At 50.9% G+C, this 12776-nt stretch overlaps 2 protein-coding genes and 1 long non-coding RNA gene across 3 annotated transcripts; 1 reads left to right on the top strand and 2 right to left on the bottom strand.

Annotated features, from left to right (window-relative positions):
• Positions 1 to 1249: 1249 nt before the first annotated feature.
• Positions 1250 to 3530, top strand: LOC127331388 (heat shock 70 kDa protein BIP5-like). The gene has a single exon (XM_051357534.1). The coding sequence runs from the start codon at positions 1300 to 1302 to the stop codon at positions 3298 to 3300; it is 2001 nt and encodes a 666-aa protein (XP_051213494.1). The 5' UTR covers positions 1250 to 1299; the 3' UTR covers positions 3301 to 3530.
• A 3345-nt stretch (positions 3531 to 6875) lies between these two features.
• On the bottom strand, positions 6876 to 7540 carry LOC127328260 (uncharacterized). Its single transcript, XR_011750842.1, has 3 exons — positions 7428 to 7540; positions 7212 to 7283; positions 6876 to 6974 (listed from the first exon to the last, which is right to left on the bottom strand). It is a non-coding gene; the product is annotated as an uncharacterized lncRNA (long non-coding RNA).
• A 1498-nt stretch (positions 7541 to 9038) lies between these two features.
• LOC127328261 (senescence associated gene 20-like) lies at positions 9039 to 9716 on the bottom strand. The gene has a single exon (XM_051354872.2). The coding sequence runs from the start codon at positions 9564 to 9566 to the stop codon at positions 9258 to 9260; it is 309 nt and encodes a 102-aa protein (XP_051210832.2). The 5' UTR covers positions 9567 to 9716; the 3' UTR covers positions 9039 to 9257.
• Between the last annotated feature and the right edge of the window lie 3060 nt (positions 9717 to 12776).

The raw sequence follows: 12776 nt of genomic DNA on the forward strand, positions 1-12776 counted from the left end.
AGCAGTTGCATCAGCCAATTATGAAACAAATCTGAAACATATTTGATACATAACTGAAACACGAATATTTTTGTGAAACAGACCCTAGTGATATCATCAGTGATGTCATCAATTTCACTTTTGGTTAGAATGTTTCACAACATTTTTCATGTATCACTTTAGTTTCACAAAAGTTTCACTTGTGTTTTAATTGTTAATTTTCCATTATACAATTGTCAAAAGCCGCACTAATCTCAAAGTAGAGAGTGGATGGTAGATATGACACCGGTAGGTACCGTTGCCTTTAAATTCGCTGCGTTCCTAGCGGAGGCCATTGTAATTTATAAATATACTTCATCCGTTTATAAACGGATATCTCAACTTTGTTAAAATTTAGATATATCTAGATCCACTTTAGTATGTAGATACATCCAAATTTATTTAAAGTTGAAACTTTATTTTCATAGACGGAGGGAGTACTATTTATGCATCATGTTTTGGAACTGTCATGCAAATTATATGTTCTTCTGGTTCAGCATTGCACTAGAAACAACACCCACCTGGCGTAGTAGGAAATACTGTAATCAACTTTTTAATTGAAGAATCCAGTTTTGGTGGATTGAGCTATTGAGAATTCCTGCGTTTCTTGATGAATTTGCAGTAACTTTTGCACGAACAAATCTAGTGCTATGCCTTAAGAAAATATTCATTATGTCTACAAGTTTAGTGTTGAAAACATGACTACATGAGGACATAAAGTTAGATTAATATAGAGATGATCGTGCAGGTGCTTCCGGGTCCTCCCTATCACGCCTCAAAATTTCAGTCTAGATTCAAACCAAATAAAATTAAAGAATCAAATGAAATTTAGACCCAATAGTTCGGTGATAAATTTTGAAATTAGGGAAAACTTGGTGAGGTCCAGTTCTAAACCTTGTCGGCCATACTTTCTCAAGCCAGATACGAAACCTGCAAAGTGGGGCCAAGAACGATTGTTTTTTGAAACGGATCGAACAACGAAATCAATTGCTCGTCTAAGAGGTCACGCAGTGGCAGCCTGGTTCCCGCCAACGCGTCACAAACACTCACGGCCACCCGATCATCGTATCCCACGGCCCAGATTGCCCCGCCCGCGTGCCGCCACGCTCCGAGGAGCAGACAGCGTCGGAGACCACCTCCGATTCGACGACGTGACGCCGTCGCGCGCGGTATGTTCTGCCGGCATAAATAGCAGCGCCTCCACCACCTCCTGCTATGTACTACACCAGCTAGCAACCTTCGAGGAAAGATCGATCGAGCGGGCTCGCGATCACCGGCGCCATGGCTCGCGATCGCCGGCGTCATGGCTCCTTCGTCGCTGCTGTGCGGAGTATCTTGCTCGCGGTGCTGCTCGTCGCGGCCACGGCGATTCCCTCTGCTGGAGCCACGGCGCAGGCGTCGGCTGCAGCCACGAAGGGCTCCGGCGGGCCGGTGATCGGCATCGACCTGGGCACGACGTACTCGTGCGTCGGCGTGTACAGGAACGGGCACGTGGAGATCATCGCCAACGACCAGGGTAACCGGATCACGCCGTCCTGGGTCGCCTTCACGGACACCGGCGAGAGGCTCATCGGCGAGGCCGCAAAGAACCAGGCCGCCGCCAACCCGCTCCGCACCGTCTACGACGCCAAGCGCCTCATCGGCCGCCAGTTCGCCGACGCGGAGGTGCAGAGGGACATGAAGCTGCTGCCCTACAAGGTCGTGGAGAAGAACGGGAAGCCGCACGCGGAGGTGGACGTGAGGGACGGCGACGTGAGGCTGTTTAGCCCGGAGGAGGTCAGCGCCATGGTGCTGACGCGGATGAAGGAGACGGCGGAGGCGTACCTCGGCGAGAAGGTGCGGGACGCCGTGATCACCATCCCGGCCTACTTCAACGACGCGCAGCGCCAGGCCACCAAGGACGCCGGCGCCATCGCCGGGCTCAACGTCGTCCGCCTCATCAACGAGCCCACCGCCGCCGCTCTCGCCTACGGACTTGACAAGGTGGATGAGAAAAAGGAAAAGACCGTCCTCGTCTTCGACCTCGGTGGCGGCACCTTCGACGTCAGCGTTCTCGCGCTCGACGGCGGCGTCTTCGAGGTCCTTGCCACCAACGGCGACACACACCTCGGAGGCGAGGACTTCGACCAGCGCGTCATGGACCACTTCATCAAGCTCGTGAAGCGGAAGCACGGCGTCGACGTCTCCAGCGATGCCCGCGCGCTCGGCAAGCTCCGCCGCGAGTGTGAGCGCGCCAAGCGGGCGCTCAGCAACCAGCACCAGGTCCGAGTCGAGATCGAGTCGCTGGTAAACGGCGTCGACCTGTCGGAGCCGCTCACCAGGGCTAGGTTCGAGGAGCTTAACGCCGACCTCTTTCGCAAGACGATGGCACCCGTCAAGAAGGCCATGCAGGATGCCGGGCTCTCCAAGGCCGACATCGACGAGGTCGTGCTCGTCGGCGGCAGCACCAGGATCCCCAAGATCCAGCAGCTCCTCAAAGACTACTTCGACGGCAAGGAGCCCCACAAGGGTGTCAATCCTGACGAGGCCGTGGCCTACGGCGCCGCCGTGCAGGGGAGCATCGTGGTCGGCGACAACAACGGCTTGTTGGTGCTCGACGTGACGCCGTTGACGCTCGGCATTGAGACGGCCGGCGGCGTGATGGCGAGCGTGGTACCACGGAACTCGCCGATTCCGATGAAGAGGACGCAGATGTTCACCACCTACAAGGACAGGCAGACCACGGTGACGATCATGGTGTTCGAGGGCGAGCGCAGCATGACGAAAGACAACCGGCTGCTTGGCAAGTTCGACCTCACCGGGATCGCGCCGGCGCCGAGGGGCACGGCGCAGATCGAGGTGAGCTTCGAGGTGGACGTCAACGGCATCCTCCACGTGCGGGCGTCGGACAAGGGCACCGGCCGGTCGGAGAAGATCGAGATCGTCAGCGCCGCCGACCGCCGCATCAGCCCGGAGGAGATCGACCGCATGGTGCGTGAGGCGGAGGAGTTCGCCGAGCAGGACAAGAAGGTGATGGACAAGGTGGACGCGAGGAACAAGCTGGAGGCGTACGTGTACCATGTCCGGACGACGGTCGACGGCGAGATGGGATGGAGGATGGACGGCGGCGATAAGGAGAGGGTGGAGGAGGCGGCAAGGGAGGTCAGCGAGTGGATCGACAACGTCAGCTTGGACGCCGAGAAGGACGACTACGTGGAGAAGCTCAAGGAGCTGGAGGATGTCTGCAACCCTGTCTTCGCTGCCGCCTACGGCAGTCAGCACGGGGCCGACGAGGAGCTTTAGACTTCCATTAACTAGCTAGCTTTTTGTTCTTTATAGCTTATATAGTTACATTACTGGAGTAATTTTTTTTTGTCTTAGTAAGATTAGACTTGAACTACGTATTATTAATTGATCTGTACATATTGCTAGCTAGGATTTTCTTTCTCATAGTACATTACTCGCATTTTTATTTGGCTAGATTTATATTCTGGAATTTTCCAACACATAGAATCCCGTAGGATTTCCAAAGGTATGAGTTCAATTTCCCCTAAGATTAGGCTGAAATTAAAATAAAAAGTGTATATCCTGAAGAGTTCATCACGAAAATGCGTCAAGAGGAAAACCGACGACACATCAAAAGATGCATGTTAATATTGACAATACGACGCCAAGAGACCTCATAACACTTCCGACGAACCGTCACCGACATCACTTACATAGCACAAACCATATGAAACAATACAACAAAGATGCTTTCCTGCATAGTACGTACTGCAACATCAAGGACAAAATTATTTGAACAATACCCGCCGGTTACTGCGGAGAATTTAGAGAACAAAATTTTGTGTTTGGCATATGCTAAAATTTGGATTGAATAAGAACATTGAACATGGTAGTAGCAAAATCAAGGGCTCAGAGTAGAGAGAAATGTAAAAATTGTTTGAGAGAATTTTTTTTTAGCAACATTAGCGTAGGGGAAGCCTCTACGGTGTAAATTTTATATTAAAGATAAAGCGAAACTGTACAAGCCGATGGTCCAAAGTCCCAAGACAGAATTTTTTTTTCAATTCGGGCTACTCCCCTTTCCATTACTTAACATAACGGAAATATACATTGTCCAAGAATTACTTCCGAAACACATCAAAAGGAAACAGGAAAGAAAGAGCGCCCTTGCATCGATAGGAAACCCGCTGACAGATGCCTCGGCATCGAGACATCTACTACGGGGCAAAAACCTATCAACACTAAGACTAAAAAAGGTGTTTATCACATAGTACATCCCTCGAAACCAAAAGGTTAACAGGCATCAGCAACTAGACTTTCAGCTCTTCAGATTTGAGCAGCCCGACGATCACGATCTTCAATCATCAGCAGTCCTGGCTCCGGGGTCTCCTGCTTCTTCCTTGCCAATTCTGCCGCCATGGTAATCAGCTTCTTCGCACCTCCTCTAATCTTCTCTGCATCCTCCGCTTTGTAAAGGCCTGCCCAGTAATTAAGAAAGGAACAGATAGTAAACAAGATCACCTCAGGGAATTTACATCAAGGAGGGAAGAAATGCGCTAGAAAGAAGATCATTATACAAAGATATTCAGAATCCAGTCCACTAGGGATTGCACCAAAGAGGCCTTCACTCTAAAACGATGTAACATTAAATCTTGTTGGAACCTGACTCTCCAGCGACCAACTGAAGGCTGTTGTCATTGAAAAATGAGATCATTACGTTCCTTCCAAATATTCCATGCAGCACATGCTACCACCTCCAAGAAACAGGGGCTGTAAAGATAGACTTTGATAGACTGAAGCGTTCTGCAAACTCCAGAGATGTATCCCGTATTATTCCGAGTTTCTCCCAACAATGGTGAGCAAATGAGCACTCAAAAACAAGTGGTCTCTTGATTCAATCAAAGCGTCGTCGCACAACACACAATCTGGTCCAGAGTCAAGATGCCAATTTTTTCTAGTCATCAATTCCCTTGTATTTAAGCGGTCAAGCATAAGCAGCTAAGTGAACACTTTCAACTTTGGCAAGGCACGTGACTTCCAAATGGCATTCAGAGCAAGATCCTTTGGAAGCTGAGCAAACAAGAAATTATAGTATTTTGATGCTCTATAGGAAGAACTTCCCCAAACAAATACCCACTGATCTTGAGCCGCGATATCAACAGGATGGTCTGATATCAGTTCTGTGACCTGCTGGAATTCTTCATATGCTTCAAAAGATTTTTTTTTTTTTTGAAACGGAGGCAAAAGCTTTGCCTCATCTATTAATTAAGCAGAAAGTGCACAGTTTTTAGGAGAAAACCGGGCGAAAACTATACAACAAGACACCACGGGGCCAAACCCCCACGCACCACGCCACAAGGGCAAGCCCACTCAAACCCAGTACTGATACACGCTCACCAAGACTAGCTTGCCATCCAACCAAGCAGGAGAGAAGACGTCGTGCCTACTATGGGAGGAGCAGACACGGGACACTCCAACATATCTGAAGAAGACGAACATCTCAGAGAACTGCGCCAAAACGACCTTGTCGCCCTCGCGACACAAAGTCGATGTCCTCAACATTGTCAAACTGACGAACATTCGGAACCGCCACCCCGACATACCGCTGCTCCATCGCGTCCTGCGCGTCCACCAAGACCACCACCTTCCGGGGCCGCCGCCCCGATGTACCACCGCTCGCACTCGAGCTGCAACGCCGCACGAAACCGTCCACCCGCAACCCAAGCTGCACAGGGCACACGGCCGCAGACCACGGGCATCACACCAACTCCTCCGGGGCCGCCGCCCCGACATAACGTCCGACCGTTCCTACTAGGGGACGCGTCCGACCGAGCCGACTGCCCTGCCGCCCACATGGCCAAGGTCGCCACCCAAGTCGTGGCAAGCCGCATCCCCGCACCATAGAGATGCTGCCGCACCGCCTTCCGGGGCCGCCGCCCCGGCTCACAACCACCTACCCGAGGCCGCCGCCTCGACATCCTCAAACCCGTCCGGCATGGCAACTTAGCACGACAAGAAAAACCACCACCGCCTAGAGAAGGTCAAGCTCTCCAAGACGACGCCTCCAAGAAGGGAAGCTACGAGACCGTAGCCGTCGCCCGCACCGACCGAGGCCAGAGCTTGGGTTTTCACCTGGAGATCTTGAACCTTTGAATGCAGGAGAGGTAAGAGCCCCACAACGATGCCTTCAAGAAGGGGAACGGCGCCCCAGGGCGTCGCCATCGCCGGCACCGACCGAGTCGGGCAGGGCTTTCACCCGGAGCACCATTCTGCCAAGGCGCCCTTCACCTACAGGGCAGTCAAAGCATGCCGGCCAGCATGTACAAAATCCACTCTCATAAGACTTCATATGCTCACAATTAAATGATATTTCAACGGTTGACATAGATGGCAAGGGCGTGACACAAAAATATGTATGATGATCATCCTCTTCACTGGCAGAATTTGACCACACTTCGTGTACTAATTAGATATTCATTATGTCTACAAGTTTAGTGTTGAAAACATGACTACATGAGGACATAAAGTTAGATTAATATAGAGATGATCGTGCAGGTGCTTCCGGGTCCTCCCTATCACGCCTCAAAATTTCAGTCTAGATTCAAACCAAATAAAATTAAAGAATCAAATGAAATTTAGACCCAATAGTTCGGTGATAAATTTTGAAATTAGGGAAAACTTGGTGAGGTCCAGTTCTAAACCTTGTCGGCCATACTTTCTCAAGCCAGATACGAAACCTGCAAAGTGGGGCCAAGAACGATTGTTTTTTGAAACGGATCGAACAACGAAATCAATTGCTCGTCAAGACGTCACGCAGTGGCAGCCTGGTTCCCGCCAACGCGTCACAAACACTCACGGCCGCCCGATCATCGTATCCCACGGCCCAGAGGTAGTAACAAGAAGCTTACCTCTACAAGAAAGTTTGGTACTGTTAAGAAACCTTGGGCTTCAAGCTCGAGAGATGCATTATGCTGCAGTCATATTCAGGATTCAACAGATCAGGTCACTTGGATGATTGGATTGGTTCATATGAAGTCGATATACAAAAGGTTTTCGATATTGGTGGACACAGAACAAATTTCCATGGAGACCTTTAAATGACAGTAATGGCAGATATGAAGCCCTGAACAACTACTTATGGCAACAAAAAAAGTTAATGGGCGAAGTGGTGCCATGTCAACTGTCAAGGTGTGTTGGGCAAAGCATACCTTGTCGAAAGCACGGCGACATTCGTTAGAGGGCGTTCCAACAAATGGGATATTTTTCTTCTCCAAAAGCTCCTGAACATTTGAATGAACAAGACAAACATATAAAAAACTGGGAAATTCTTAATTTCAGTCTTGATGAATTGATATTAAGTTCTATACAGCAGAATACCAACGTTAGCAAATTTTCCTATTCAATATCCACTGGTAACTGCTAACCTGGATACCACCATCTTCACCGAATTTCCCATGTATCACCGGGAAGACGATGTCAAAATTGGCAGAGAGATGGTCCGCGAAGTCAGATAAGGAGCTGAATTCTTGCGCTAGACTGTAGAAGTGGAACCGGAAACTGAATATTTTGGAGTGAACTACAAGTAGGAAGGGAAGTAAATAATCCATAGCAATAAGCTGACCTTTCAAGCTTGAAATCAAAGTCGGAAGGGGTGTTGGAGTATAGCTGTGGAAATAGAATATGACGGCAGATTGTCATTTTACAAGTAGAGTGCTCGGGCATGCATGTGTAACTAACTGAATATTCAGCTAAGAAGCAACTGAATGTTGAGGTAAGAAACAAGAGTATCTGAACACATCATCCGGAAAAGATCGATCTTGAAAATCAATTTTTATCGTTTTCCTCATTAATTCCCTTTCAGTTTCAGACGCGCGTGTGTGTACGACATGATGGTTAATGTTCTTCGCCACTGCCACTAGGCTGGCGTGCTCGATGGAGATGCTGGTTCTGAGGGCATGCCCAATGCACTGCCTTAGAGGTACTGTCTCACACCTTTAACTAGGTTCGGGTGGTTCAAAGTAGATTTGGATGAGGAGGGAGCCTCCTCTTCAGGAAGTGGAATCTTAAGCCTTAAAATTATGGTTTTTGGAGAGAGAAAGAGATACATAGTGTCATATTTATGGGTCTCTTCTCTCTTTTTCCTGACTAAAGTTGTAGCTTCCATAGGAGAGATAAAATTCATCATGTTGCAACTATTTTACATGGAGCAGCTAATTGTGTATGCCACCATTGCTCATGCCCTGAATTCCTGATGCTCGTAGTTCTGAGCATTAGGTTCAAGCTGAGCATCAAGACATAGTCTTCTCTTCTGTGTCCACCTTGTTCGTTATCAGAGATGTGCACCAGGTGATCATCAGTACCCTCAGCATGCACCAATACGAATAAAGCGCCCCTGATAAGGAATACAGCCGGGATGCCGAACGTTGATTCTTCTTCAGCTTGATATGCGAATTCAGAGATCCACTCTGGTTTCGACGTCGGGAAGGAAAGCGATGTTAATTTGGCAGAGAACATGTCTCTTTTGTCGATCTTCTGGATCCTGATCATGTCTATTAATTTCCCCCCTTTCAGTTCACTCCCTGCATCACTGTCGTTGCCCCGCTTTTATGGCTCGATTATTCCTGCTTTCAGCAAAAGTTTTGTTTGCTTTCCCAAATCTAACTGCTGCTATGTGAGAAAAATTCTTGTATTTTTCAATGGAACTGCTCTGTTCAATTATACAACTATCGTATTTTATGTTTTGGATCATCAAAGCGCATGCACATCGCCCTCATCAAACAGAAATCTTTTCTTTTTGTTACCGACAAGCTCTCATTCATCCATGTCCTTTTTTTTTTCATTCTATTATGTTTGTTTGTGAATAAGCACTCTTTACTATACTGTATTAGATGTTGTCATAGTCTATTTATCAGATCGATGGATCTCGAGAGTAGTTGGATTGATCTGGCTTAATTTGCTCGTTGGATTTAAGCGAAAAGAGTGGTACCAAAGCATATGATTTGGTAGTAGGAGTAATAATGAACACTACTAGTCTGTAATGCAAACCAAATTCCTTTATTATTCGACCATAACAGCAACGGCATGCAGGTAGCAGCCGCGAAGGCGCAGCCTCCATGACGCCGCCGCGTCGCCATCATCACCGGCGACTCAGGCAGTAGTACCAGACACGCAAATTAACTAACGACGGCAATCCAGACAGGGGTAGAAATTAAGCAAACGTCAGCCCATGCATCCAAGCCGGACGGACCGGCACGCTAGAGGGCGAGGACGAGGCCCGGGAGGGAGTTGCGGGCGCTGTCGGGGCGGCGGCTCTGCCACACGCACTTGGATGCGGCGGCGGCGGCGAGGCGCGTGACGGTGAGGTCGGTGTTGAAGTACTCGCGCAGCTGGGTGATCACCCCATCGGCGCCGACCGTCCAGGCGTGCACCCAGTAGGCGGCCTTATTCCCCTCGCCGGCGGCGGAGGCGGAGGCGCCCTCGGCGATGACGGTGGAGCCGAAGGCCTCGACGGTGCGCGGCGCGAAGCGGAAGGAGGAGGCCCCGCCGGTGAGGACGCGCATCATGTGCTGGTGCGCGGGCGGGCCATGGAACCACCACTCGAGGTCCGGGGCCAGGAGGGAGTGCACGGCGGCGTGGTCGCGGCCGTTGAGCGCCTCGTAGAGGCGGAGCACCAGGAACTTGTTCCGCTGCTCCTCGCTCTCGGGCTCGGAGGCGCCGCCCTCCAGCTGAGCCAGGTTAGCCAGCTCCTCCCGGAGTTTCCTGCCGCTCTCCTGTCGGAGACGAAGAAGACGACGACGAGGACGCTGCTTGGCTACCTGGTCGTGATCGTCTCGGCGAAAAATCAAGAAAGATCGATGTGGTTTCGATGGAGAGTTTGGAGCAGCGGGGCTGGCTTTTATAGACACGGATGGGCCCGTGCGTGCGCGCCAGGGTGGACGGCAACTAACTAACACGGGATCGGATTGGGCCAGCTTGCTGAGTCAGACTAGGACTATGAGTGGGTCGATCGGGCCCACCAGCCGGGCATGTGCAATTGTTGATATTTTTTCCGTCCGGCGCGGCTCAATATGGTGTCCGGTGCTCCGAGCCCATCCCCGGTCCATAGGGGACACTCCGGACACGCTGGACACAACGAAAAGCGAGGCGGGGAGTGGCGGGACTGATGCGTCAGCGACACGGAAGTCTAAAACCCTGTTGTCTACCTCTGGTCAAGCGACGTTAATGGCGCCTAGCTTTCACAGGCGACGCAGTGACACGTCTCGTCGTGCATGGGCGCGTGGCCATCCGCGCTGATGTTTATTGCAGCCAATGCACCGCTGCCACCTCCCTTGTCGCCGCTGTACAATAAGTGCGCCCCTCCTTCCTTCGCCATTTCAATCTTGCCGCTTCCAATCTCGCCGCGACCCCTTCCTCTTGCCGCACCTCCTCCCTCGGCGATCCTAATGTCGTCCTCCTACACGAACGTCGCGCCGAACGGCTTCGACCGCGGCAGCCTCACAGTAGCGGAGGCGTGGGCGCTGTACCGCGCGCGGTACCCTATCCCGCCGGACATGCGCCTGCCAAGCAGCGGCGGCTGAAGGATGGCCGTCAACGGGGTCGGCGTCCCGCCGTCGCCGGCGGGAACCGAACGCTAGAGGGACGCGATTAGGACCCAGCGGGCTCGCCTCTACGCCGAGGAGCGAGCCGATCCCACCTGGGCCCCCAGCGGTAACGACGCCTGGTGGGCGGACTTCTTCCAGGCGCAGCACGACGCCGATATGAACAACACCAACGGCCTCATCGGTCGGAGGAACACCTGGAATAGGGAGGGGCGCCTCCGCTTCTGGGGCGTTCCCGGGCGCACGCCACCGACGGCATCCAGAACAGCACCCCACGGCTGGAGATGCCATCTTCGTCGCCACCATCTCCTTTGCCGGCAACGCGCTGGCAGCCGAGGAGGACGTACTCGTCCTCCTCGAACTCTTCTTGCTCGGGGCCAGCGCGATCGGCGCGTTCCTCGCACCGCGCCACACCCTACAGCGTGCCGAAGCGCGAGGTGAAGGAAGAGCCGGAGTATGCGATGCCGCCCGCCATTCATAGGCGAGGCGGCAACAGAGTCAACATCCGCGAACCAGTGCGGCAGCAGCAAAGGCGCGCCGGCGACGCCCTCCTCGTCCTGAAGCCGGAGATAAAGGAGGAACAGGACGACAAGGAAGCCGCGAAGGCTGCACAGTTGGCAGAGTACGAGCGGCAGCAACGCCTCATCGCCAATAGGCAACGACCTCGAGGACTACCCTGGATTGCGTGCGGTGTGTATGGCGTCGTTGAACGACAAGGACGCCTGGAGGGGCGATGTCGACGCGGCGATCGCCATGTCCATCCGCTGGGATGCCGCTCGTCGATCTCATCGACGACGGCGAAGCTGGGCCAAGCGGCACGGTGAAGGACGAGCCCGTCGACGAACCCGACGAGCGCGGCAAGCAGGACGCCTTCGTCGACGACATGTACAACTTTCACCAGTACTATGACTCCTCTGGCCGCCACAAGTACTATTAGGGTTTAGGTTTAAATTTCATCGAATTTGGTTCGAATCTATGTAATATATTTCAAGTTTGAATGAATTCAATTGTTTTCTAATAAATTTCAAAAATCTCAAATTCTGCTTAGGGGACACGGCCGGGGAGCGACGCCCCCCAAACGCGACACGAAGAAAACTTGTCCCCCAAACGCTAAATCCGGTGCCGTTTGGGGACGCTTTGGAGGACGCGACTGGAGATATTTTTAATAGGGATGAAAAGGGTCTGGTTTCTTCCACAATAAAAAAGGAAAATCAAAAACAAGAATGTTTGAGTCACCTACTATTTTATCCTGGGTGAAGAACACCTCAATGTCAAAGATTAAAACAATAGAAGAGCCCCTGATCTAAACAAGAGCGAGTCGCCCCGCCTTGGCCATCATCCTTGCCTTCCAAGTGGTGAGGCGGTCTGCAGTCCTCTATACGAGAGGTTGGAGGGACGCTGGAAAGTGGAACGTCCAGGTTGAGCGAGCTGAAAATTCATCACTGAAATTTTAGATGAGTTTTTAACTTTACAATTTCGTGTCTCATTGAGTGTGCAGAAGCACATGTCGACAGTATAACTAGCGTGGCTGGTTTATATGCATGTTGGTCGAAATGGCTACAAAGATACAGCCTGCATTGGATCACAACAGCTGATATACAGATGCAGTTTATTTTTTTATTAAAGACAACCTAACAGCCAGCCTAATAGCTAACCCATTGGTATGACTCAGGCGTTAGGATGACTTTAACTGACATGGCATGGCTATAGAGCCAGCAGCCGGCTCTCTTATTGCTCTTGCTCTAAGGGCGTCTCCAATGCCACCTCTTGTGAACAACCGATGGGGGATAACTAGCATTTGGCGAAGTTCGTGTCCAAGGTCACTTCTTTTTTCCTTTAATGGTAACATCAGCTCTTTTGAAAAAAATGCATTTTTTTTACTACATGCATGCTTCATATCATGAAGGTTTGTAAAAATGCATTTTACGAGTACTTCTCGGACTAAAGAAATTTGATGACTTCAAGTGAAACTTAATTAACAAGTCGGCATACACGCACCATTGAGATATAGTTGGCGAATAATTTACAGGGAGAATTAGAAATGGGACTTTAAATTATTTGCATTTTTCTTGTGGATATAATTTTTTTGGGAGGCGAATTTGGGGAAGGTGTGAGTGTTGCCCGCAAAGCCGTTGAATTGTTTCTGCCGGGAGATGCCCTAAGGGCATGTACACT

This window comes from Lolium perenne, chromosome 2 (genome assembly GCF_019359855.2).
Source record: "Lolium perenne isolate Kyuss_39 chromosome 2, Kyuss_2.0, whole genome shotgun sequence".
NCBI lineage: Eukaryota > Viridiplantae > Streptophyta > Magnoliopsida > Poales > Poaceae > Lolium > Lolium perenne.